The sequence below is a fragment of the Oncorhynchus nerka genome, linkage group LG22, assembly GCF_034236695.1.
Source record: "Oncorhynchus nerka isolate Pitt River linkage group LG22, Oner_Uvic_2.0, whole genome shotgun sequence".
In the NCBI taxonomy this organism is placed as follows: domain Eukaryota; kingdom Metazoa; phylum Chordata; class Actinopteri; order Salmoniformes; family Salmonidae; genus Oncorhynchus; species Oncorhynchus nerka.
Window position 1 is genome coordinate 99,272,552 of NC_088417.1, and position 25,233 is coordinate 99,297,784.

A 25,233-nucleotide genomic window follows, 5' to 3' on the forward strand; every position below is an offset into this window, starting at 1 on the left:
CCTAAGGGGTTTATGTAGTCCCTAAGGGGTCTCTGTAGTCCCTAAGGGGTCTCTGTAGTCTCTAATATGTTTATTTAGTTCCTAAGGGGTTTCTGTAGTCCCTAAGGGTTCTCTATAGTCCCTAAGGGGTCTCTGTAGTCCCTAAGGGGTCTATCTAGTCCCTTAGTGGTCTCTGTAGTCCCTAAATTGATTATATAGTCCCTAAGTGGTCTCTGTAGTCCCTAAGGGGTCTCTGTAGTCCCTAAGGGGTTTCTGTAGTCCCTAAGGGGTCTCTGTAGTCCCTAAGGGGTCTCTGTAGTCCCTAAGTGGTCTCTGTAGTCCCTAAGGGGTCTGTAGTCCCTAAGGTGTCTTTGTAGTCCCTAAGGGGTCTCTGTAGTCCCTAAGGGTCTTTGTAGTCCCTAAGGGGTCTCTGTAGTCCCTAAAGTCCCTAAGGGGTCTCTGTAGTCCCTAAGGGGTCTCTGTAGTCTCTAATATGTTTATTTTGTTCCTAAGGGGTTTCTGTAGTCCCCAAGGGTTCTCTATAGTCCCTAAGGAGTCTCTGTAGTCCCTAAGGGGTCTATCTAGTCCCTTAGTGGTCTCTGTAGTCCCTAAATTGATTATATAGTCCCTAAGTGGTCTCTGTAGTCCCTAAGGGGTCTCTGTAGTCCCTAAGGGGTTTCTGTAGTCCCTAAGGGGTCTCTGTAGTCCCTAAGGGGTTTCTGTAGTCCCTAAGGGGTAGTCCCTAAGTGGTTTCTGTAGTCTCTGAGAGGTCTATGTAGTCCCTAAGGGGTTTCTGTAGTCCCTAAGGGGTGTAGTCCCTGTAGTCCCTAAGGGTTCTCTATAGTCCCTAAGGGGTCTGTAGTCCCTAAGGGGTCTATCTAGTCCCTAAGTGGTCTCTGTAGTCCCTAAATTGATTATAAGTCCCTAGTGGTCTCTGTAGTCCCTAAGGGGTCTCTGTAGTCCCTAAGGGGTTTCTGTAGTCCCTAAGGGGTCTCTGTAGTCCCTAAGGGGTCTCTGTAGTCCCTAAGTGGTCTCTGTAGTCCCTAAGTGGTCTCTGTAGTCCCTAAGGTCTGTCTGTAGTCCCTAAAGTCCCTAAGGGGTCTCTGTAGTCCCTAAGGTGTCTTTGTAGTCCCTAAGGGGTCTCTAGTCCCTAAGGGGTTTCTGTAGTCCCTAAGGGGTCTCTGTAGTCCCTAAGGGGTCTCTGTAGTCCCTAAGGGGTCTCTGTAGTCTCTAATATGTTTATTTTGTTCCTAAGGGGTTTCTGTAGTCCCTAAGGGTTCTCTATAGTCCCTAAGTCTCTAGTCCCTAAGGGGTCTATCTAGTCCCTTAGTGGTCTCTGTAGTCCCTAAATTGATTATATAGTCCCTAAGTGGTCTCTGTAGTCCCTAAGGGGTCTCTGTAGTCCCTAAGGGGTTTCTGTAGTCCCTAAGGGGTCTCTGTAGTCCCTAAGGGGTTTATAGTCCCTAGTCTCGGTAGTCCCTAAGGGGTCTCTGTAGTCCCTAAGTGGTTTCTGTAGTCCCTAGAGGTCTATGTAGTCCCTAAGGGGTTTCTGTAGTCCCTAAGGGGTCTCTGTAGTCCCTAAGGGTCTCTGTAGTCCCTAAGGGGTTTCTGTAGTCCCTAAGGGGTCTCTGGGTCCCTAAAGGGTCTCTGTAGTCCCTAAGGGTCTCTGTAGTCCCTAAGGGGTCTCTGTAGTCCCTAAGGAGTCTCTGTAGTCCCTAAGGGTCTTTGTAGTCAGTCCCTAAGGGGTAGTCCCTCTGTAGTCCCTAAGGGGTCTCTGTAGTCCCTAAGGGGTCTCTGTAGTCCCTAATTGATTATATAGGGGTCTCTGTAGTCCCTAAGGGGTCTCTAGTCCCTAATGGGTCTCTGTAGTCCCTAAGGGTCTCTGTAGTCCCTGTAGTCCCTAAGGGGTCTCTGTAGTCCCTAAGGGGCCCTAAGAGGGGTTTCTGTAGTCCCTAGAGGTCTCTGTAGGGGTCTCTAAGTCCCTAAGGGGTCTCTGTAGTCCCTAAGGGTCTCTGTAGTCCCTAAGGTGGTCTCTAGGCCTAAGGGGGGTCTCCTTTAAGTGGTCTCTGTAGTCCCTAAGGGGTCTCTGTAGTCCCTAAGGGGTTTCTGTAGTCCCTAAGGGGTCTCTGTAGTCCCTAAGATGTCTCTGGTCTCTAGTCCCTAAGGGTCTCTGTAGTCCCTAAGGGGTCCCTTCTGTAGTCCCCTAGTCCCTAAGAGGGTCTCTGTAGTCTCTAAGTCCCTAAGGGGTCTTGTAGTGTAGTCCCTAAGGGGTTTCTGTAGTCCCTAAGGGGTCTCTGTAGTCCCTAAGGGGTCTCTAGTCCCTAAATTGATTATATAGTCCCTAAGGGGTCTCTGTAGTCCCTAAGGGGTCTATAGTCCCTAGTCTCTTAGTCCCTAAGTGGTCTCTGTAGTCCCTAAGGGTTCTCTGTAGTTGGTCTCTGTAGTCCCTAAGTGGTCTCTGTAGTCCCTAAGGGGTCTCTGTAGTCCCTAAGGGGTTTCTCTGTAGTCCCTAAGGGGTCTCTGTAGTCCCTAAGGGGGTAGTCCCTAAGGGTCTCTGTAGGCCCCAGTGGTCTCTGTAGTCCCTAAGTGGTCTCTGTAGGCCCTAAGGGGTCTCTGTAGGCCCTAAGTGGTCTCTGTAGTCCCTAAGGTGTCTTTGTAGTCCCTAAGGGGTCTCTGTAGTCCCTAAGTGGTCTCTGTAGGCCCTAAGGTGTCTTTGTAGTCCCTAAGGGGTCTCTGTAGTCCCTAAGGTGTCTTTGTAGTCCCTAAGGGGTCTCTGTAGTCCCTAAGGGGTTTCTGTAGTCCCTAAGGGGTCTCTGTAGTCCCTAAGGGGTCTCTGTAGTCTCTAATATGTTTATTTTGTTCCTAAGGGGTTTCTGTAGTCCCCAAGGGTTCTCTATAGTCCCTAAGGAGTCTCTGTAGTCCCTAAGGGGTCTATCTAGTCCCTTAGTGGTCTCTGTAGTCCCTAAATTGATTATATAGTCCCTAAGTGGTCTCTGTAGTCCCTAAGGGGTCTCTGTAGTCCCTAAGGGGTTTCTGTAGTCCCTAAGGGGTCTCTGTAGTCCCTAAGGGGTTTCTGTAGTCCCTAAGGGGTCTCGGTAGTCCCTAAGGGGTCTCTGTAGTCCCTAAGTGGTTTCTGTAGTCTCTGAGAGGTCTATGTAGTCCCTAAGGGGTTTCTGTAGTCCCTAAGGGGTCTCTGTAGTCCCTAAGGGGTCTCTGTAGTCCCTAAGGGTTCTCTATAGTCCCTAAGGGGTCTCTGTAGTCCCTAAGGGGTCTATCTAGTCCCTTAGTGGTCTCTGTAGTCCCTAAATTGATTATATAGTCCCTAAGTGGTCTCTGTAGTCCCTAAGGGGTCTCTGTAGTCCCTAAGGGGTTTCTGTAGTCCCTAAGGGGTCTCTGTAGTCCCTAAGGGGTCTCTGTAGTCCCTAAGTGGTCTCTGTAGTCCCTAAGTGGTCTCTGTAGTCCCTAACGGCTGTCTGTAGTCCCTAAGGTGTCTTTGTAGTCCCTAAGGGGTCTCTGTAGTCCCTAAGGTGTCTTTGTAGTCCCTAAGGGGTCTCTGTAGTCCCTAAGGGGTTTCTGTAGTCCCTAAGGGGTCTCTGTAGTCCCTAAGGGGTCTCTGTAGTCCCTAAGGGGTCTCTGTAGTCTCTAATATGTTTATTTTGTTCCTAAGGGGTTTCTGTAGTCCCCAAGGGTTCTCTATAGTCCCTAAGGAGTCTCTGTAGTCCCTAAGGGGTCTATCTAGTCCCTTAGTGGTCTCTGTAGTCCCTAAATTGATTATATAGTCCCTAAGTGGTCTCTGTAGTCCCTAAGGGGTCTCTGTAGTCCCTAAGGGGTTTCTGTAGTCCCTAAGGGGTCTCTGTAGTCCCTAAGGGGTTTCTGTAGTCCCTAAGGGGTCTCGGTAGTCCCTAAGGGGTCTCTGTAGTCCCTAAGTGGTTTCTGTAGTCTCTGAGAGGTCTATGTAGTCCCTAAGGGGTTTCTGTAGTCCCTAAGGGGTCTCTGTAGTCCCTAAGGGGTCTCTGTAGTCCCTAAGGGGTTTCTGTAGTCCCTAAGGGGTCTCTGTAGTCCCTAAAGGGTCTCTGTAGTCCCTAAGGGGTCTCTGTAGTCCCTAAGTGGTCTCTGTAGTCCCTAAGGAGTCTCTGTAGTCCCTAAGGGGTCTCTGTAGTCTCTAAATTGTTCATGTCGTCCCTAAGGGGTCTCTGTAGTCCCTAAATTGTTTATGTCGTCCCTAAGGGGTTTCTGTAGTCCCTAAGGGGTCTCTGTAGTCCCTAAGGGGTCTATCTAGTCCCTTAGTGGTCTCTGTAGTCCCTAAATTGATTATATAGTCCCTAAGGGGTCTCTGTAGTCCCTAAGGGGTCTCTAGTCCCTAATGGGTCTCTGTAGTCCCTAAGTGGTCTCTGTAGTCCCTAAGGGTTCTCTGTAGTCCCTAAGTGGTATATGTAGTCCCTAAGGGGTCTCTGTAGTCCCTAAGTGGTCTCTGTAGGCCCTAAGTGGTCTCTGTAGGCCCTAAGGGGTTTATGTAGTCCCTAAGGGGTCTCTGTAGTCCCTAAGGGGTCTCTGTAGTCCCTAAGGGGTTTCTGTAGGCCCTAAGTGGTCTCTGTAGGCCCTAAGAGGTCTATGTAGGCCCTAAGTGGTCTCTGTAGTCCCTAAGTGGTCTCTGTAGGCCCTAAGGGGTCTCTGTAGGCCCTAAGGGGTCTCTGCAGGCCCTAAGGGGTCTCTGTAGGCCCTAAGGGGTCTCTGTAGGCCCTCAGTGGTCACTGTAGTCCCTAAGTGGTCTCTGTAGGCCCTAAGGCGTCTCTTTAGGCCCTAAGTGGTCTCTGTAGTCCCTAAGGGGTCTCTGTAGTCCCTAAGGGGTTTCTGTAGTCCCTAAGGGGTCTCTGTAGTCCCTAAGATGTCTCTGTAGTTCCTAAGGGGTCTCTGTAGTCCCTAAGGGGTCTCTGTAGTCCCTAAATTGTTTATGTCGTCCCTAAGGGGTCTCTGTAGTCCCTAAGGGGTCTCTGTAGTCCCTAAGTGGTCTCTGTAGTCCCTAAGTGGTCTCTGTAGTCCCTAAGGAGTCTCTGTAGTCCCTAAGGGGTCTCTGTAGTCTCTAAATTGTTCATGTCGTCCCTAAGGGGTCTCTGTAGTCCCTAAATTGTTTATGTCGTCCCTAAGGGGTTTCTGTAGTCCCTAAGGGGTCTCTGTAGTCCCTAAGGGGTCTATCTAGTCCCTTAGTGGTCTCTGTAGTCCCTAAATTGATTATATAGTCCCTAAGGGGTCTCTGTAGTCCCTAAGGGGTCTCTGTAGTCCCTAATGGGTCTCTGTAGTCCCTAAGTGGTCTCTGTAGTCCCTAAGGGTTCTCTGTAGTCCCTAAGTGGTATATGTAGTCCCTAAGGGGTCTCTGTAGTCCCTAAGTGGTCTCTGTAGGCCCTAAGTGGTCTCTGTAGGCCCTAAGGGGTCTCTGTAGTCCCTAAGGGGTTTCTGTAGTCCCTAAGGGGTCTCTGTAGTCCCTAAGGGGTCTCTGTAGTCCCTAAGGGGTTTCTGTAGTCCCTAAGGGGTCTCTGTAGGCCCTCAGTGGTCTCTGTAGTCCCTAAGTGGTCTCTGTAGGCCCTAAGGGGTCTCTGTAGGCCCTAAGTGGTCTCTGTAGTCCCTAAGGGGTCTCTGTAGTCCCTAAGGGGTTTCTGTAGTCCCTAAGGGGTCTCTGTAGTCCCTAAGATGTCTCTGTAGTTCCTAAGGGGTCTCTGTAGTCCCTAAGGGGTCTCTGTAGTCCCTAAATTGTTTATGTCGTCCCTAAGGGGTTTCTGTAGTCCCTAAGGGGGCTCTGTAGTCCCTAAGGGGTCTATCTAGTTCCTTAGTGGTCTCTGTAGTCCCTAAATTGATTATATAGTCCCTAAGGGGTCTCTGTAGTCCCTAAGGGGTCTCTGTAGTCCCTAATGGGTCTCTGTAGTCCCTAAGGGGTCTCTGTAGTCCCTAAGTGGTATCTGTAGTCCCTAAGGGGTCTCTGTAGTCCCTAAGTGGTCTCTGTAGGCCCTAAGTGGTCTCTGTAGGCCCTAAGGGGTCTCTGTAGTCCCTAAGGGGTTTCTGTAGTCCCTAGGGGGTCTCTGTAGTCCCTAAGTGGTCTCTGTAGTCCCTAAGGGGTTTAGACACCCATTGTAGATCAGATACCATCCCCAGCTCCTATCTCTGTGTACTGACTCCATGTCTTCATGTCCTTCAACAGGACTCCCACCTCTCTCTATAGAGGGGCATATCAAACACGACTCATCAAAGGGCTCTTTGTGGGACTTTTGGCGCTCCTACTGCACGTGGCCAAGTCTCTGTAGGGAAGACCTGTTCTCCACAGGGATCTCCACTCCGCCTCTCTCTTGTCTCTGTCTGTCTTGCATCCCAGTAACGTTACTGTCATGTCCAGCCAGGGTTTTAATATCAGGAGACATACCTCTTTGTTTTTATTTGAGTTTTACTTCAAAACAGTTCACTCCTTTTTGTTTTTCTTTAGTTGGTGGAGGCGTTTTGTATTATTATTTGTCAATTAGACCTTAATGTCCTCTCCTTTTGAGAATCCTCATGTGTTACCCAACCAGGCATGATCTACAGTTTGTCCCAAATGGCACCCTATTCCCTGCATAGTGTACTACTTTGACCAGGACCCTTATTAAATGTAGTACACTAAATAGGGAATAGGGTGCCATTTGGGATGCTGAAATATACCCTGTGCTCTAAATGCCAAGGCTAGGAGCCAAAATACTTCAACAGGACGGCTCCTCTCTTCTCTCCTCTGTTCAGTTGCTTGTCGTTTATCTTGGTTAATATCAGACACTGGATGCCAGCTGGGTACAACAGATCGTCAGAGCTTGGACAAAGAGGAGGGGAGGGGGAGGAGAGTAGAGAAGGAGGAGGGGGAGAGGAGGAGGAGGAAGGGGAGAGGAGGGGGAGGGGGAGGAGGAAGAGAAGGGGAGAGGAGAGGAGGAGGAGAGGAGAGGAGAGGAGAGGAGAGGAGGAAAGGCATGAGAATTGTACTGCCACTTTGTTGCCAGGTTACCACTTGCTTGAAACAATGCCTGATAGACAATACCCCAGACCCCCTCTCCTCTACTCCAGACCCCCTCTCCTCTACTCCAGACCCCCTCTCCTCTACCCAGACCCCCTCTCCTCTCACCCAGACCCCCTCTCCTCTACTCCAGACCCCTCTCCTCTACCCAGACCCCCTCTCCTCTACCCAGACCCCTCTCCTCTACCCAGACCCCCTCTCCTCTATCCAGACCCTCTCCTCTACCCCCTCTCCTCTACCCAGACCCTGTCTCCTCTACCCCCTCTCCTCTACCCAGACCCTCTCCTCTACCCCAGACCCTCTCCTCTACCCCAGACCCTCTCCTCTACCCCAGACCCTGTCTCCTCTACCCCCTCTCCTCTCAACCAGACCCCTCTCCTCTACCCCAGACCCTGTCTCCTCTACCCCCTCTCCTCTACCCAGACCCTCTCCTCTACCCCAGACCCTGTCTCCTCTACCCCCTCTCCTCTCACCCAGACCCCCTCTCCTCTACCCAGACCCCTCTCCTCTACCCAGACCCTGTCTCCTCTTCCCCCTCTCCTCTACCCCAGACCCTCTCCTCTACCCCAGACCCTGTCTCCTCTACCCCCTCTCCTCTCAACCAGACCCCTCTCCTCTACCCCAGACCCTGTCTCCTCTACCCCCTCTCCTCTACCCAGACCCTCTCCTCTACCCCAGACCCTGTCTCCTCTACCCCCTCTCCTCTCACCCAGACCCCCTCTCCTCTACCCAGACCCCCTCTCCTCAACCCAGACCCCCTCTCCTCTACCCAGACCCCCTCTCCTCTATCCAGACCCTCTCCTCTACCCCTCTCCTCTACCCAGACCCTGTCTCCTCTTCCCCCTCTCCTCTACCCCAGACCCTCTCCTCTACCCAGACCCTGTCTCCTCTACCCCCTCTCCTCTACCCCAGACCCTCTCCTCTACCCCAGACCCTGTCTCCTCTACCCCCCCTCTCCTCTCACCCAGACCCCCTCTCCTCTCAACCAGACCCCTCGCCTCTACCCATACCCCGTCTCCTCTACCCCCTCTCCTCTACCCAGACCCCCTCTCCTCTACCCAGACCCCCTCTCCTCTACCCAGACCCCCTCTCCTTTACCCAGACCCCTCTCCTCTACCCCCTCTCCTCTACCCCAGACCCCTCACCTCTACCCAGACCTCCTCACCTCTACCCAGACCCCGTCTCCTCTACCCCAGACCCCCTCACCTCTACCCAGACCTCCTCACCTCTACCCAGACCCCCTCTCCTCTACCCAGACCCCCTCTCCTCTACCCATACCCCGTCTCCTCTACCCCCTCTCCTCTACCCAGACCCCCTCTCCTCTACCCAGACCCCCTCTCCTCTACCCCCTCTCCTCTACCCCAGACCCCGTCTCCTCTATCCCAGACCCCCTCACCTCTACCCAGACCTCCTCACCTCTACCCAGACCCCGTCTCCTCCATTCCAGACCCCGTCTCCTCTACCCCCTCTCCTCTACCCCAGACCCCCTCACCTCTACCCAGACCCTCTCTCCTCTACCCAGACCCCGTCTCCTCCATTCCAGACCCCGTCTCCTCTACCCCAGACCCCGTCTCCTCTACCCAGACCCTCTCTCCTCTACCCAGACCCCGTCTCCTCCATTCCAGACCCCGTCTCCTCTACCCAGACCCCCTCACCTCTACCCAGACCCCCTTACCTCTACACAGACCCCCTCACCTCTACCCAGACCCCCTCTCCTCTACCCAGACCCCTCACCTCTACCCAGACCCCCTCACCTCTACCCCCTCAAGCCCCCCCCCTTTAACTGCTAACTTTTTTTCTATTTCAACGGTTACGGAGACCATACAGCGGATTGGCAATGGACTGGTACAGCACTACGTTAGAACAGGGATTGGACAACACAGAGCTTGGCCCCGCAGTGTCAGTTCGGCTTCAAATCTAGGTTGTGGTTTCTGGTTGAACAGCCAGGTTTTGGTTTAAGGGGTCACTGCTCTTAAACTAGAGGGACGTTCAAATATTTGTGTCGAGCGCAACACAGTGTGCTTGTACTCCTCTCATGGCCAATTACTGTCATCCAAAATTCCATGACCGTCACAGCCCTACCCAGTCTTCTACCCCTACCTCCGTAACCCCCAACCCTCCTCTCTCCTCCCTAACCCCAACCCTCCTCTCTCCCCTACCCCCAACCCTCCTCTCTCCCCTACCCCCAACCCTCCTCTCTCCCCTACCTCCAACCCTCCTCTCTCCCCTACCCCAACCCTCCTCTCTCCCCTACACCCCAACCCTCCTCTCTCCTCCCTACCCCCCAACCCTCCTCTCTTCCCTACCCCCAACCCTCCTCTCTCTCCTACCCCCAACCCTCCTCTCTCCTCCCTAACCCCCAACCCTCCTCTCTCCCCTACCCCCAACCCTCCTCTCTCCCCTACCCCCAACCCTCCTCTCTCCCCTACCCCCAACCCTCCTCTCTCCTCCCCACCCTCCTCTCTCTCCCCCTACACCCCAATCCTCCTCTCTCTCCCCCTACACCCCAACCCTCCTCTCTCTCCCCCTACACCCCAATCCTCCTCTCTCTCCCCCTACACCCCAATCCTCCTCTCTCTCCCCTACACCCCAATCCTCCTCTCTCTCCCCCTACACCCCAACCCTCCTCTCTCTCCCCCTACACCCCAATCCTCCTCTCTCTCCCCCTACACCACAATCCTCCTCTCTCTCCCCCTACACCCCAATCCTCCTCTCTCCCCCTACACCCCAACCCTCCTCTCTCTCCCCCTACACCCCAACCCTCCTCTCTCTCCCCCTACACCCCCAACCCTCCTCTCTCTCCTCCCCCCCACCCCAACCCTCCTCTCTCTCCTCCCCCCCACCCCAATCCTCCTCTCTCCTCCCTACACCCCAACCCTCCTCTCTCTCCTCCCCCCACCCCAATCCTCCTCTCTCTCTCCCTACACCCCAATCCTCCTCTCTCTCCCCCTACACCCCAACCCTCCTCTCTCTCCCCCTACACCCCAATCCTCCCTCTCTCTCCCCCTACACCCCAATCCTCCCTCTCTCTCCCCCTACACCCCAATCCTCCTCTCTCTCCCCCTACACCCCAATCCTCCTCTCTCTCCCCCTATACCCCAACCCTCCTCTCTCCCCTACACCCCAATCCTCCTCTCTCTCTCCCTACACCCCAATCCTCCTCTCTCTCCCCCTACACCCCAATCCTCCTCTCTCTCCTACCCCCAACCCTCCTCTCTCCCCTACCTCCAACCCTCTCTCTCCCCTACCTCCAATCCTCCTCTCTCTCCCCCTACACCCCAACCCTCCTCTCTCTCCTCCCCCCACCCCAATCCTCCTCTCTCTCTCCCCCTACACCCCAATCCTCCTCTCTCTCCCCCTACACCCCAACCCTCCCTCTCTCTCCCCCTCCTCCCCCTACCCCAATCCTCCTCTCTCTCCCCTACACCCCAACCCTCTCTCTCTCCTCCCCCACCCCAATCCTCCTCTCTCTCCCCCTACACCCCAACCCTCCTCTCTCTCCTCCCCCCACCCCAATCCTCCTCTCTCTCCCCCTACACCCCAATCCTCCTCTCTCTCCCCCTACACCCCAATCCTCCTCTCTCTCCCCCTACACCCCAACCCTCCTCTCTCTCCTCCCCCACCCCAACCCTCCTCTCTCTCCTCCCCCACCCCAATCCTCCTCTCTCCTCCCTACACCCCAACCCTCTCTCTCTCCTCCCCCACCCCAATCCTCCTCTCTCTCCCCCTACACCCCAACCCTCCTCTCTCTCCTCCCCCCACCCCAATCCTCCTCTCTCTCCTCCCCCACCCCAATCCTCCTCTCTCTCCCCCTACACCCCAACCCTCCTCTCTCTCCTCCCCCCACCCCAACCCTCCTCTCTCTCTCCCTACACCCCAATCCTCCTCTCTCTCCCCTACACCCCAACCCTCCTCTCTCTCCTCCCCCCACCCCAATCCTCCTCTCTCTCCCCCTACACCCCAATCCTCCTCTCTCTCCCCTACCCCCAAACCCCAACCCTCCCTCTCTCTCCTCCCCCTACACCCCAATCCTCCTCTCTCTCCCCCTACACCCCAATCCTCCTCTCTCCCCTACACCCCAACCCTCCTCTCCTCCCCCCCCACCCCAATCCTCCTCTCTCCCCCCATCATGGGTCTTTTTTAGTGGACTCTATCTTGTTGTTGTGGTTCTAGGCACCACAGGTATCATCATATTTACAGATGTAGATGTATTATTTTATATTCTATTATGATCACAAACGTATATATGTTTTTCAAACATTGGCATTGTATTTGATGTCTTTCATAGGAATTTCATTTCAGTATTTTTAGTATTGTATTTGATGTCTTTCATAGGAATTTCATTTCAGTATTTTTAGTATTGTATTTGATGTCTTTCATAGGAATTTCATTTCAGTATTTTTAGTATTGTATTTGATGTCTTTCATAGGAATTTCATTTCAGTATTTTTAGTATGTATTTGTAGAATTTCATTTCAGTATTTTTGTATTGTATTTGATGTCTTTCATAGAATTTCATTTCAGTATTTTTAGTATTGTATTTGATGTCTTTCATAGGAATTTCATTTCAGTATTTTTAGTATTGTATTTGATGTCTTTCATAGGAATTTCATTTCAGTATTTTTAGTATTGTATTTGATGTCTTTCATAGGAATTTCATTTCAGTATTTTTAGTATTGTATTTGATGTCTTTCATAGGAATTTCATTTCAGTATTTTTAGTATTGTATTTGATGTCTTTCATAGGAATTTCATTTCAGTATTTTTAGTATTGTATTTGATGTCTTTCATAGGAATTTCATTTCAGTATTTTTAGTATTGTATTTGATGTCTTTCATTTAGGAATTTCATTTCAGTATTTTTTATTGTATTTATCTCCAATTTCAGTATTTTTAGTATTGTATTTGATGTCTTTCATAGGAATTTCATTTCAGTATTTTTAGTATTTATCTCCAAAGACTTTTTCTTTGTCCTAATTATTCCATAATAATAATTATTATTATTAATAATAATTATTATTATTTACAACTGGGAGTTCTTCATCCCTCATTTAAGTACATTTTAAAATGGTTAGTCGATAACACTACATATCCTGCCCAAAAACAACAAAAAATGTTTTGTGTTCTGCTGATTTGATGCGTCACAACGTGATCACGCGGTGGAGTGACTGGTCCTGTGTGTTATATGTCTAATGTCCGTCCGTCTCTCCGTCCTGTCTGTTACAGCCGAGCCTCCTGGCAGGAGAGATGGGCAGCCCTGGGGCGGTGTCGCCCACCAAGCCTGGGTCGCAGTATTACCAGCACTACAACAACAACCCTCGTCGGAGACCTCTGCACAGTGACAACATGGGTGAGCTCAGCTCCCGACCCTCACACCGCCATCAAACCCTAGGTCACCCCTGTCCTCCTCATCCTCATCCTGTTCCTCATCCTGTTCCTCCTCCTCATCCTGTTCCTCCTCCTCATCCTCCTCCTGTTCCTCCTCATCCTGTTCCTGTTCCTCCTCCTGTTCCTCCTCCTCATCCTGTTCCTCCTCCCCCTCCTGTTCCTCATCCTGTTCCTCCTCCTCATCCTGTTCCTCCTCCTCCTCCTGTTCCTCCTCATCCTGTTCCTCCTTCTCCCCTTCCTGTTCCTCCTCCTCCTCCTCCTCCTGTTCCTCCTTCTCCCCTTCCTGTTCCTCCTCCTCATCCTCATCCTGTTCCTCCTCCTCATCCTGTTCCTCCTCCTGTTCCTCCTCATCCTGTTCCTCCTTATCCCCTTCCTGTTCCTCCTCCTCCTCCTTATCCTGTTCCTCCTCCTCCACCTCATCCTGTTGTTTCTCCTCCTCCTCCTCATCCTGTTCCTCCTCCTCATCCTGTTCCTCCTCCACATCCTGTTCCTCATCCTGTTCCTCCTCCTCATCCTTCTCATCCTGTTCCTCATCCTGTTCCTCCTTCTCATCCTGTTCCTCCTCCTCCTCCTCCTGTTCCTCCTCCTCATCCTGTTCCTCCTCCCCCTCCTGTTCCTCATCCTGTTCCTCCTCCTCATCCTGTTCCTCCTCCTCCTCCTGTTCCTCCTCATCCTGTTCCTCCTTCTCCCCTTCCTGTTCCTCCTCCTCCTGTTCCTCCTTCTCCCCTTCCTGTTCCTCCTCCTCATCCTCATCCTGTTCCTCCTCCTCATCCTGTTCCTCCTCCTGTTCCTCCTCATCCTGTTCCTCCTTATCCCCTTCCTGTTCCTCCTCCTCCTCCTTATCCTGTTCCTCCTCCTCCACCTCATCCTGTTGTTTCTCCTCCTCCTCCTCCTCATCCTGTTCCTCCTCCTCATCCTTCTCATCCTGTTCCTCCTCCTCATCCTGTTCCTGTTCCTCATCCTGTTCCTCCTCCTCATCCTTCTCATCCTGTTCCTCCTCCTCATCCTCATCCTGTTCCTCCTCCTCATCCTGTTCCTCCTCCTCATCCTGTTCCTCCTCCGCATCCTGTTCCTCATCCTGTTCCTCCTCCTCATCCTTCTCATCCTGTTCCCTCATCCTGTTCCTCATCCTGTTCCTCCTTCTCATCCTGTTCCTCCTCCTCATCCTCATCCTGTTCCTCATCCTGTTCCTCCTCCTCATCCTGTTCCTCATCCTGTTCCTCCTCCTCATCCTGTTCCTCCTTCTCATCCTCATCCAACTCCTCCTCTTCTCTTTCTTCTTCTTCTTATTTTACTCCTTCACCTTCTTCCTCCTACTCCTCTTCATCCTCCTCCACCTCTTCTTCTTCTCCTCCACCTCCCCTTCTTCCACTTCTGTCTCATCCTCCTCCTCTTCCTCCCTCTGTCCTCTCCCTCCTGCTTCTCTCCTTGTAGTCTATTTAGATATGTGTGTCAGTGAGGGCAGGTGAACAGCCTAAGAGACGTTCTGAATGGCTCATGTCACCACCAGTCTACAGTATACACAGGAGAACCCTACCTGTTGGGTCATAGTGTTGATATCCCTGGAGAACCCTACCTGTTGGGTCATAGTGTTGATATCACTGGAGAATCCTACCTGTTGGGTCATAGTGTTGATATCCCTAGAGAACCCTACCTGTTGGGTCATAGTGTTGATATCCCTGGAGAACCCTACCTGTTGGGTCATAGTGTTGATATCACTGGAGAACCCTACCTGTTGGGTCATAGTGTTGATATCCCTGGAGAACCCTACCTGTTGGGTCATAGTGTTGATATCCCTGGAGAACCCTACCTGTTGGGTCATAGTGTTGATATCCCTGGAGAACCCTACCTGTTGGGTTATAGTGTTGATATCCCTGGAGAACCCTACCTGTTGGGTCATAGTGTTGATTGGAGAACCCTACCTGTTGGGTCATAGTGTTGATTGGAGAACCCTACCTGTTGGGTCATAGTGTTGATGTCCCTAGAGAACCCTACCTGTTGGGTCATAGTGTTGTTATCCCTGGAGAACCCTACCTGATGGGTCATAGTGTTGATATCCCTGGAGAACCCTACCTGTTGGATCATAGTGTTGATTGGAGAACCCTACCTGTTGGGTCATAGTGTTGATATCCCTGGAGAACCCTACCTGTTGGGTCATAGTGTTGATATCCCTGGAGAACCCTACCTGTTGGGTCATAGTGTTGATTGGAGAACCCTACCTGTTGGGTCATAGTGTTGATGTCCCTAGAGAACCCTACCTGTTGGGTCATAGTGTTGATATCCCTGGAGAACCCTACCTGTTGGGTCATAGTGTTGATATCCCTGGAGAACCCTACCTGTTGGGTCATAGTGTTGATATCCCTGGAGAACCCTACCACTGAACTGTGTTTAATCCTTGTGTATTTCAGAGGTCCAGACAAAGAAAGTTCGGAAAGTTCCCCCTGGTTTGCCTTCCTCAGTAAGTCATTATTTAATTACATTTTAATGCCGTTTTAAAATGTGGATTGAAATTATTGTACACATTTTTATTCCTATAAGAATCTCTATATCTCTATATATATATTTGAATGATCAACGATGATCATGAAACTTCTTAATATATATTACATAGACTATATTATGCCATATATTATATAGTTATATCTCTATATATATTTTAATTAATATATATTATATAGTTAGATCTCCTGGTGGCAAAGCCTTCTTTACTGACAATTAATTCTACTCTGAAACAAATATACACTGTCTGACGATGTACTTTTTAAAAGCCGGTTTACTTTTTAAGAAGAGTAGAAACCGTTTTGGGTTACTATCATGTCTAGGAGAAGACATGTCTGGACATTGAGGTAGCTATTTCTAAAAAAGGTTATCTTTTCCCCTCTTCAATGGAAGTTAAGCATGCCGTAATGTATGGCTTGTCTTGGAGACCTTTTGCTGCGGTCTCTAAGCTCTGTGGGAGAAGCCTGGGAGTCTATGGCAGTAGGTTTTTCTTTTGTATTGTCAGGGGAGGGGCGGGGACGGCAGGACAAATTCCTTCCCAAAGAAACATTTAGGGGAACCTAATGTTGTTCATCTTTTGTCGTGCCTCGACTGATGCAATACGGGATGCAATATATCTAGATAAACACATCAGCCGCTGATTTCTTCTTCAGGTTCAGAGTGAAGCTTGTTTGAATGCATTGTGATCTGAAGCCTGTCTGAATGCATTGAGATCTGAAGCCTGTCTGAATGCATTGTGATCTGAAGCCTGTCTGAATGCATTGAGATCTGAAGCCTGTTTGAATGCATTGTGATCTGAAGCCTGTTTTAATGCATTGTGATCTGAAGCCTGTCTGAATGCATTGTGATCTGAAGCCTGTCTGAATGCATTGAGATCTGAAGCCTGTTTGAATGCATTGTGATCTGAAGCCTGTTTTAATGCATTGTGATCTGAAGCCTGTCTGAATGCATTGTGATCTGAAGCCTGTCTGAATGCATTGTGATCTGAAGCCTGTCTGAATGCATTGTGATCTGAAGCCTGTCTGAATGCGTGATCTGAAGCCTGTCTGAATGCATTGTGATCTGAAGCCTGTTTGAATGCATTGTGATCTGAAGCCTTTCTGAATGCATTGAGATCTGAAGCCTGTCTGAATGCATTGTGATCTGAAGCCTGTCTGAATGCATTGAGATCTGAAGCCTGTCTGAATGCATTGAGATCTGAAGCCTGTCTGAATGCATTGTGATCTGAAGCCTTTCTGAATGCATTGAGATCTGAAGCCTGTCTGAATGCATTGAGATCTGAAGCCTGTTTGAATGCATTGTGATCTGAAGCCTGTTTTAATGCATTGAGATCTGAAGCCTGTCTGAATGCATTGAGATCTGAAGCCTGTCTGAATGCATTGAGATCTGAAGCCTGTTTGAATGCATTGAGATCTGAAGCCTGTCTGAATGCATTGTGATCTGAAGCCTGTTTGAATGCATTGTGATCTGAAGCCTGTCTGAATGCATTGAGATCTGAAGCCTGTCTGAATGCATTGTGATCTGAAGCCTGTCTGAATGCATTGAGATCTGAAGCCTGTCTGAATGCATTGTGATCTGAAGCCTGTTTGAATGCATTGTGATCTGAAGCCTTTCTGAATGCATTGAGATCTGAAGCCTGTCTGAATGCATTGTGATCTGAAGCCTGTCTGAATGCATTGTGATCTGAAGCCTGTCTGAATGCATTGAGATCTGAAGCCTGTCTGAATGCATTGTGATCTGAAGCCTGTTTTAATGTATTGAGATCTGAAGCCTGTCTGAATGCATTGTGATCTGAAGCCTGTCTGAATGCATTGTGATCTGAAGCCTGTCTGAATGCATTGAGATCTGAAGCCTGTCTGAATGCATTGTGATCTGAAGCCTGTCTGAATGCATTGTGATCTGAAGCCTTTCTGAATGCCATCAGGGTGGAGTATTCACGACAGGTGTCTCTCTCTGCCGAAATGAAAGCAGATTTGACAGTTTAGATGTTTTTGTTGCTCAACATAATGTTGTGGTTGTGAAGGGCTTTGGCCTTGGCTAGGCCAGCGTGACGGTGTCGCTGAAAGGCATTTTAAAGGCATGTTACTCTCTTTTTTTTTCTGACAGAACTTTTCAATTTCTCCTGGAATGTCACTTTATCCATTTTTTTTTTCTTTCGGTGTCAAACATACCACCACCCCCCCCTTCCCTTCCAACCACTAGACATTTATCAACGGCACAGCTGTGTTCTGTGCATGTCATTTTGTTAAACAAAGATTACCGAGACCTTTGCTGTAATCCGACATTTACCGATGTGGATAAATTATAGAACAATCAAACCAAATGTATTTTTCAACCTTCCAATCAATAACAGCACTTACTGTGTTATAGTAAAGCTTAGCCTATATATATATATAAAATATAAAATATATATATTAAATATTAAATCCTTACACGTTGTAAAACATATGCAGGCCTAGATGGAAAGATGCCAGGAATGTCAAGTCGACAACCTGTTCTTACCTAAAACTACCGGTAATTTACCAAATGTTCAATTATATTGACTTTAACCAATATACTCATTTTGATAGTCGATCAATGGATCTCAATTTGACAAATCTACTACGGTATTGTAATAATTGATTTACATTGTTATGATATCTATCATATATCGTTTATACTCTGTTGAATGTTATTTTAGAAATGTATGTATTTCTAAACATAGGTTAATTTTGATAAATAAAATGGACAAGATATTTCTTTATTTAAGATATATATAAGCAAAATATATATATATGTATGTATATATATAGACTATCGTTTATATAAGAACAATGTGTTTTATAATCTTTGTGGCTCATTTCTTTGATCAATAGCATGGTAACATATGTGTAGTATTGAGTCCAGATGAACTTGCTAAGATTCCTCCTTTCTCTTAAAATCAATCCAACTTTTCTGTATAGTCCTTCATTGTTCTTCTGAACATCCCGTCAGTTAATTATAGGATACCAAAATGTGATAATGTGATAATGTAGTACCAAAATGTGTCTGTTAATGAAGTTGATTTACTTAAAGAACACCTGTGCTGTCACTAGAGAGAAATATTGGAATGTGGTAATGTGATAATGTGAGTATACTATATTATACAGACCCATGATAATATTATATTATACTGACCCATGATTATATTATACTATATTATACTGACCCATGATTATATTATATTATACTGACCCATGATAATATTATATTATACTGACCCATGATTATATTATATTATATTATACTGACCCATGATTATATTATACTATATTATACTGACCCATGATTACATTATATTATACTGACCCATGATTATATTATATTATACTGACCCATGATTATATTATATTACACTGACCCATGATTATATTATATTATACTGACCCATGATTATATTATATTATATTATACTGACCCATGATTATATTATATTATATTATACTGACCCATGATTATATTATATTATACTGACCCATGATTATATTATATTACACTGACCCATGATTATATTATATTATACTGACCCATGATTATATTATATTATACTGACCCATGATTATATTATATTATACTGACCCATGATTATATTATATTATACTGACCCATGATTATATTATATTATATTATACTGACCCCATGATTATATTATATTACACTGACCCATGATTATATTATATTATACTGACCCATGATTATATTATATTATACTGACCCATGATTATATTATATTATATTATACTGACCCATGATTATATTATATTATATTATACTGACCCATGATTATATTATATTATACTGACCCATGATTATATTATATTACACTGACCCATGATTATATTATATTATACTGACCCATGCTTATATTATATTATACTGACCCATGATTATATTATATTATACTGACCCATGCTTATATTATATTATATTATACTGACCCATGATTATATTATATTACACTGACCCATGATAATATTATATTATACTGACCCATGATTATATTATATTATACTGACCCATGATTATATTATATTATACTGACCCATGCTTATATTATATTATATTATACTGACCCATGATTATATTATATTATACTGACCCATGATTATATTATATTATACTGACCCATGATTATATTATATTATATTATACTGACCCATGATTATATTATATTATACTGACCCCATGATTATATTATATTATACTGACCCATGATTGTATTATATTATACTGACCCATGATTATATTATATTATACTGACCCCATGATTATATTATATTAAACTGACCCATGATTATATTATATTATACTGACCCATGATTATATTATATTATACTGACCCCATGATTATATTATATTATACTGACCCATGATTGTATTATATTATACTGACCCATGATTATATTATATTATATTATACTGACCCCATGATTATATTATATTATATTATACTGACCCCATGATTATATTATATTATATTATACTGACCCATGATTATATTATATTAAACTGACCCATGATTATATTATATTACACTGACCCCATGATTATATTATATTATATTACACTGACCCCATGATTATATTATATTATACTGACCCATGATTATATTATATTATATTATACTGACCCCATGATTATATTATATAACACTGACCCATGATTATATTATATTATATTACACTGACCCCATGATTATATTATATTATACTGACCCATGATTATATTATATTATATTACACTGACCCCATGATTATATTATATTATATTACACTGACCCCATGATTATATTATATTATACTGACCCATGATTATATTATATTATATTATATTACACTGACCCCATGATTATATTATATTATACTGACCCATGATTATATTATATTATATTATACTGACCCCATGATTATATTATATAACACTGACCCATGATTATATTATATTATATTACACTGACCCCATGATTATATTATATTACACTGACCCATGATTATATTATATTATATTACACTGACCCCATGATTATATTATATTATACTGACCCATGATTATATTATATTATATTACACTGACCCCATGATTATATTATATTATATTACACTGACCCATGATTATATTATATAACACTGACCCATGATTATATTATATTATATTACACTGACCCATGATTATATTATATAACACTGACCCATGATTATATTATATTATACTGACCCATGATTATATTATATTATACTGACCCATGATTATATTATATTATATTATACTGACCCATGATTATATTATATTATATTACACTGACCCATGATTATATTATATTATATAACACTGACCCATGATTATATTATATTATACTGACCCCATGATTATATTATATTATACTGACCCCATGATTATATTATATTATACTGACCCCATGATTATATTATATTATACTGACCCATGATTATATTATATTATACTGACCCATGATTATATTATATTACACTGACCCATGATTATATTATATTACACTGACCCATGATTATATTATATTATATTATACTGACCCATGATTATATTATATTATACTGACCCATGATTATATTATATTATACTGACCCCATGATTATATTATATTACACTGACCCATGATTATATTATATTATACTGACCCATGATTATATTATATTATACTGACCCCATGATTATATTATATTACACTGACCCATGATTATATTATATTATACTGACCCATGATTATATTATATTATACTGACCCATGATTATATTATATTACACTGACCCATGATTATATTATATTATACTGACCCATGATTATATTATATAACACTGACCCATGATTATATTATATTATACTGACCCATGATTATATTATATTATACTGACCCCATGATTATATTATATAACACTGACCCCATGATTATATTATATAACACTGACCCCATGATTATATTATATTATATTAAACTGACCCATGATTATATTATATTATATTACACTGACCCCATGATTATATTATATTATACTGACCCATGATAATATTATATTATACTGACCCATGATTATATTATATTACACAGACCCATGATTATATTATATTATACTGACCCCATGATTATATTATATTATACTGACCCATGATTATATTATATTATACTGACCCATGATTATATTATATTATATTACACTGACCCCATGATTATATTATATTACACTGACCCATGATTATATTATATTATATTACACTGACCCCATGATTATATTATATTATATTACACTGACCCCATGATTATATTATACTGACCCATGATTATATTATATTATACTGACCCCATGATTATATTATATTACACTGACCCATGATTATATTATATTATACTGACCCATGATTATATTATATTATACTGACCCATGATTATATTATATTATATTACACTGACCCATGATTATATTATATAACACTGACCCATGATTATATTATATTATATTACACTGACCCCATGATTATATTATATAACACTGACCCATGATTATATTATATTATATTATACTGACCCATGATTATATTATATTATATTACACTGACCCATGATTATATTATATTATATTACACTGACCCCATGATTATATTATATTATACTGACCCATGATTATATTATATTATACTGACCCATGATTATATTATATTATACTGACCCATGATTATATTATATTACACTGACCCATGATTATATTATATTATACTGACCCCATGATTATATTATATTATACTGACCCCATGATTATATTATATTATACTGACCCATGATTATATTATATTATATTATACTGACCCATGATTATATTATATTATACTGACCCATGATTATATTATATTATACTGACCCATGATTATATTATATTACACTGACCCATGATTATATTATATTATACTGACCGATGATTATATTATATTATATTATACTGACCCCATGATTATATTATATTATACTGACCCATGATTATATTATATTATACTGACCCATGATTATATTATATTATACTGACCCATGATTATATTATATTATATTATACTGACCCATGATTATATTATATTATACTGACCCATGATTATATTATATTACACTGACCCATGATTATATTATATTATACTGACCCCATGATTATATTATATTATACTGACCCATGATTATATTATATTACACTGACCCCATGATTATATTATATTATACTGACCCATGATTATATTATATTATACTGACCCCATGATTGTATTATATTATATTATACTGACCCATGATTATATTATATTACACTGACCCATGATTATATTATATTACACTGACCCCATGATTATATTATATTATACTGACCCCATGATTATATTATATTACACTAACCCATGATTATATTATATTATACTGACCCATGATTATATTATATTATACTGACCCATGATTATATTATATTATACTGACCCATGATTATATTATATTATACTGACCCCATGATTATATTATATTACACTGACCCCATGATAATATTATATAACACTGACCCATGATTATATTATATAACACTGACCCATGATTATATTATATTATACTGACCCATGATTATATTATATTATACTGACCCATGATTATATTATATTATACTGACCCATGATTATATTATATAACACTGACCCATGATTATATTATATTATACTGACCCATGATTGTATTATATTATACTGACCCATGATTATATTATAGTATACTGACCCATGATTATATTATATTATACTGACCCATGATTATATTATATTATACTGACCCATGATTATATTATATTATACTGACCCCATGATTATATGATATAACACTGACCCATGATTATATTATATTATACTGACCCCATGATTATATTATATTATACTGACCCATGATTATATTATATTATATTATACTGACCCATGATTATATTATATTATACTGACCCATGATTATATTATATTATACTGACCCATGATTGTATTATATTATACTGACCCATGATTATATTATATTATACTGACCCATGATTATATTATATTATACTGACCCATGATTATATTATATTATACTGACCCCATGATTATATTATATAACACTGACCCATGATTATATTATATTATACTGACCTCATGATTATATTATATTATACTGACCCATGATTATATTATATTATATTATACTGACCCATGATTATATTATATTATACTGACCCATGATTATATTATATTATACTGACCCATGATTGTATTATATTATATTATACTGACCCATGATTATATTATATAACACTGACCCATGATTATATTATATTATACTGACCCATGATTGTATTATATTATATTATACTGACCCATGATTATATTATATTATACTGACCCATGATTATATTATATTATACTGACCCCATGCTTATATTATATTATACTGACCCATGATTATATTATATTATACTGACCCATGATTATATTATATTATACTGACCCATGCTTATATTATATTATACTGACCCATGATTATATTATATTATACTGACCCATGATTATATTATATTATACTGACCCATGATTATATTATATTATACTGACCCCATGATTATATTATATTATACTGACCCCATGATTATATTATATTATACTGACCCATGATTATATTATATTATATTATACTGACCCCATGATTATATTATATTATACTGACCCAATGATTATATTATATTATACTGACCCATGATTATATTATATTATATTATACTGACCCCATGATTATATTATATTATATTATACTGACCCATGATTATATTATATTATACTGACCCATGATTATATTATATTATATTATACTGACCCCATGATTATATTATATTATACTGACCCATGATTATATTATATTATACTGACCCATGATTATATTATATTACACTGACCCATGATTATATTATATTATACTGACCCCATGATTATATTATATTATACTGACCCATGATTATATTATATTATACTGACCCCATGATTATATTATATTATACTGACCCATGATTATATTATATTATACTGACCCATGATTGTATTACATTATATTATACTGACCCATGATTATATTATATTATATTATACTGACCCATGATTATATTATATTATACTGACCCATGATTATATTATATTATACTGACCCATGATTATATTATATTACACTGACCCATGATTGTATTACATTATATTATACTGACCCATGATTATATTATATTATATTATACTGACCCATGATTATATTATATTATACTGACCCATGATTATATTATATTATATTATATTACACTGACCCCATGATTATATTATATTATACTGACCCCATGATTATATTATATTATATTACACTGACCCCATAGTTATATTATATTATACTGACCCATGCTTATATTATATTATATAACACTGACCCATGATTATATTATATTATACTGACCCCATGATTATATTATATTATACTGACCCCATGATTATATTATATTATATTATATTACACTGACCCCATAGTTATATTATATTATACTGACCCCATGATTATATTATATTATATTACACTGACCCCATGATTATATTATATTATACTGACCCATGATTATATTATATTATACTGACCCATGATTATATTATATTATATTACACTGACCCCATGATTATATTATATTATACTGACCCATGATTATATTATATTATATTACACTGACCCATGATTATATTATATTATATTATACTGACCCATGATTATATTATATTACACTGACCCCATGATTATATTATATTACACTGACCCATGATTATATTATATTATATTATACTGACCCATGATTATATTATATTATACTGACCCATGATTATATTATATTATATTACACTGACCCATGATTATATTATATTATATTATACTGACCCCATTATTATATTATATTATATTATACTGACCCATGATTATATTATATTATACTGACCCCATGATTATATTATATTATATTATACTGACCCATGATTATATTATATTATACTGACCCATGATTATATTATATTATACTGACCCATGATTATATTATATTATACTGACCCATGATTATATTATATTATACTGACCCATGATTATATTATATTATATTATACTGACCCATGATTATATTATATTATACTGACCCATGATTATATTATATTATACTGACCCATGATTATATTATATTATATTATACTGACCCATGATTATATTATATTATATTATACAGACAGACAGACAGGCAGTTCATTA

At 42.1% G+C, this 25,233-nt stretch overlaps 1 protein-coding gene across 10 annotated transcripts in view; it reads left to right on the forward strand.

The window, feature by feature from the left end:
- Positions 1-25,233, forward strand: part of LOC115125850 (transcription factor 4-like) — a 498,318-nt gene that overhangs the window by 296,329 nt on the left and 176,756 nt on the right. For all 10 annotated transcript variants that reach the window (XM_065007643.1, XM_065007641.1, XM_065007648.1 and 7 more), the window contains 2 exons: positions 12,224-12,347; positions 14,794-14,843. In XM_065007643.1, coding sequence (XP_064863715.1) covers positions 12,224-12,347; positions 14,794-14,843 — 174 coding nt within the window. The remainder of the gene's footprint in view (positions 1-12,223; positions 12,348-14,793; positions 14,844-25,233) is intronic.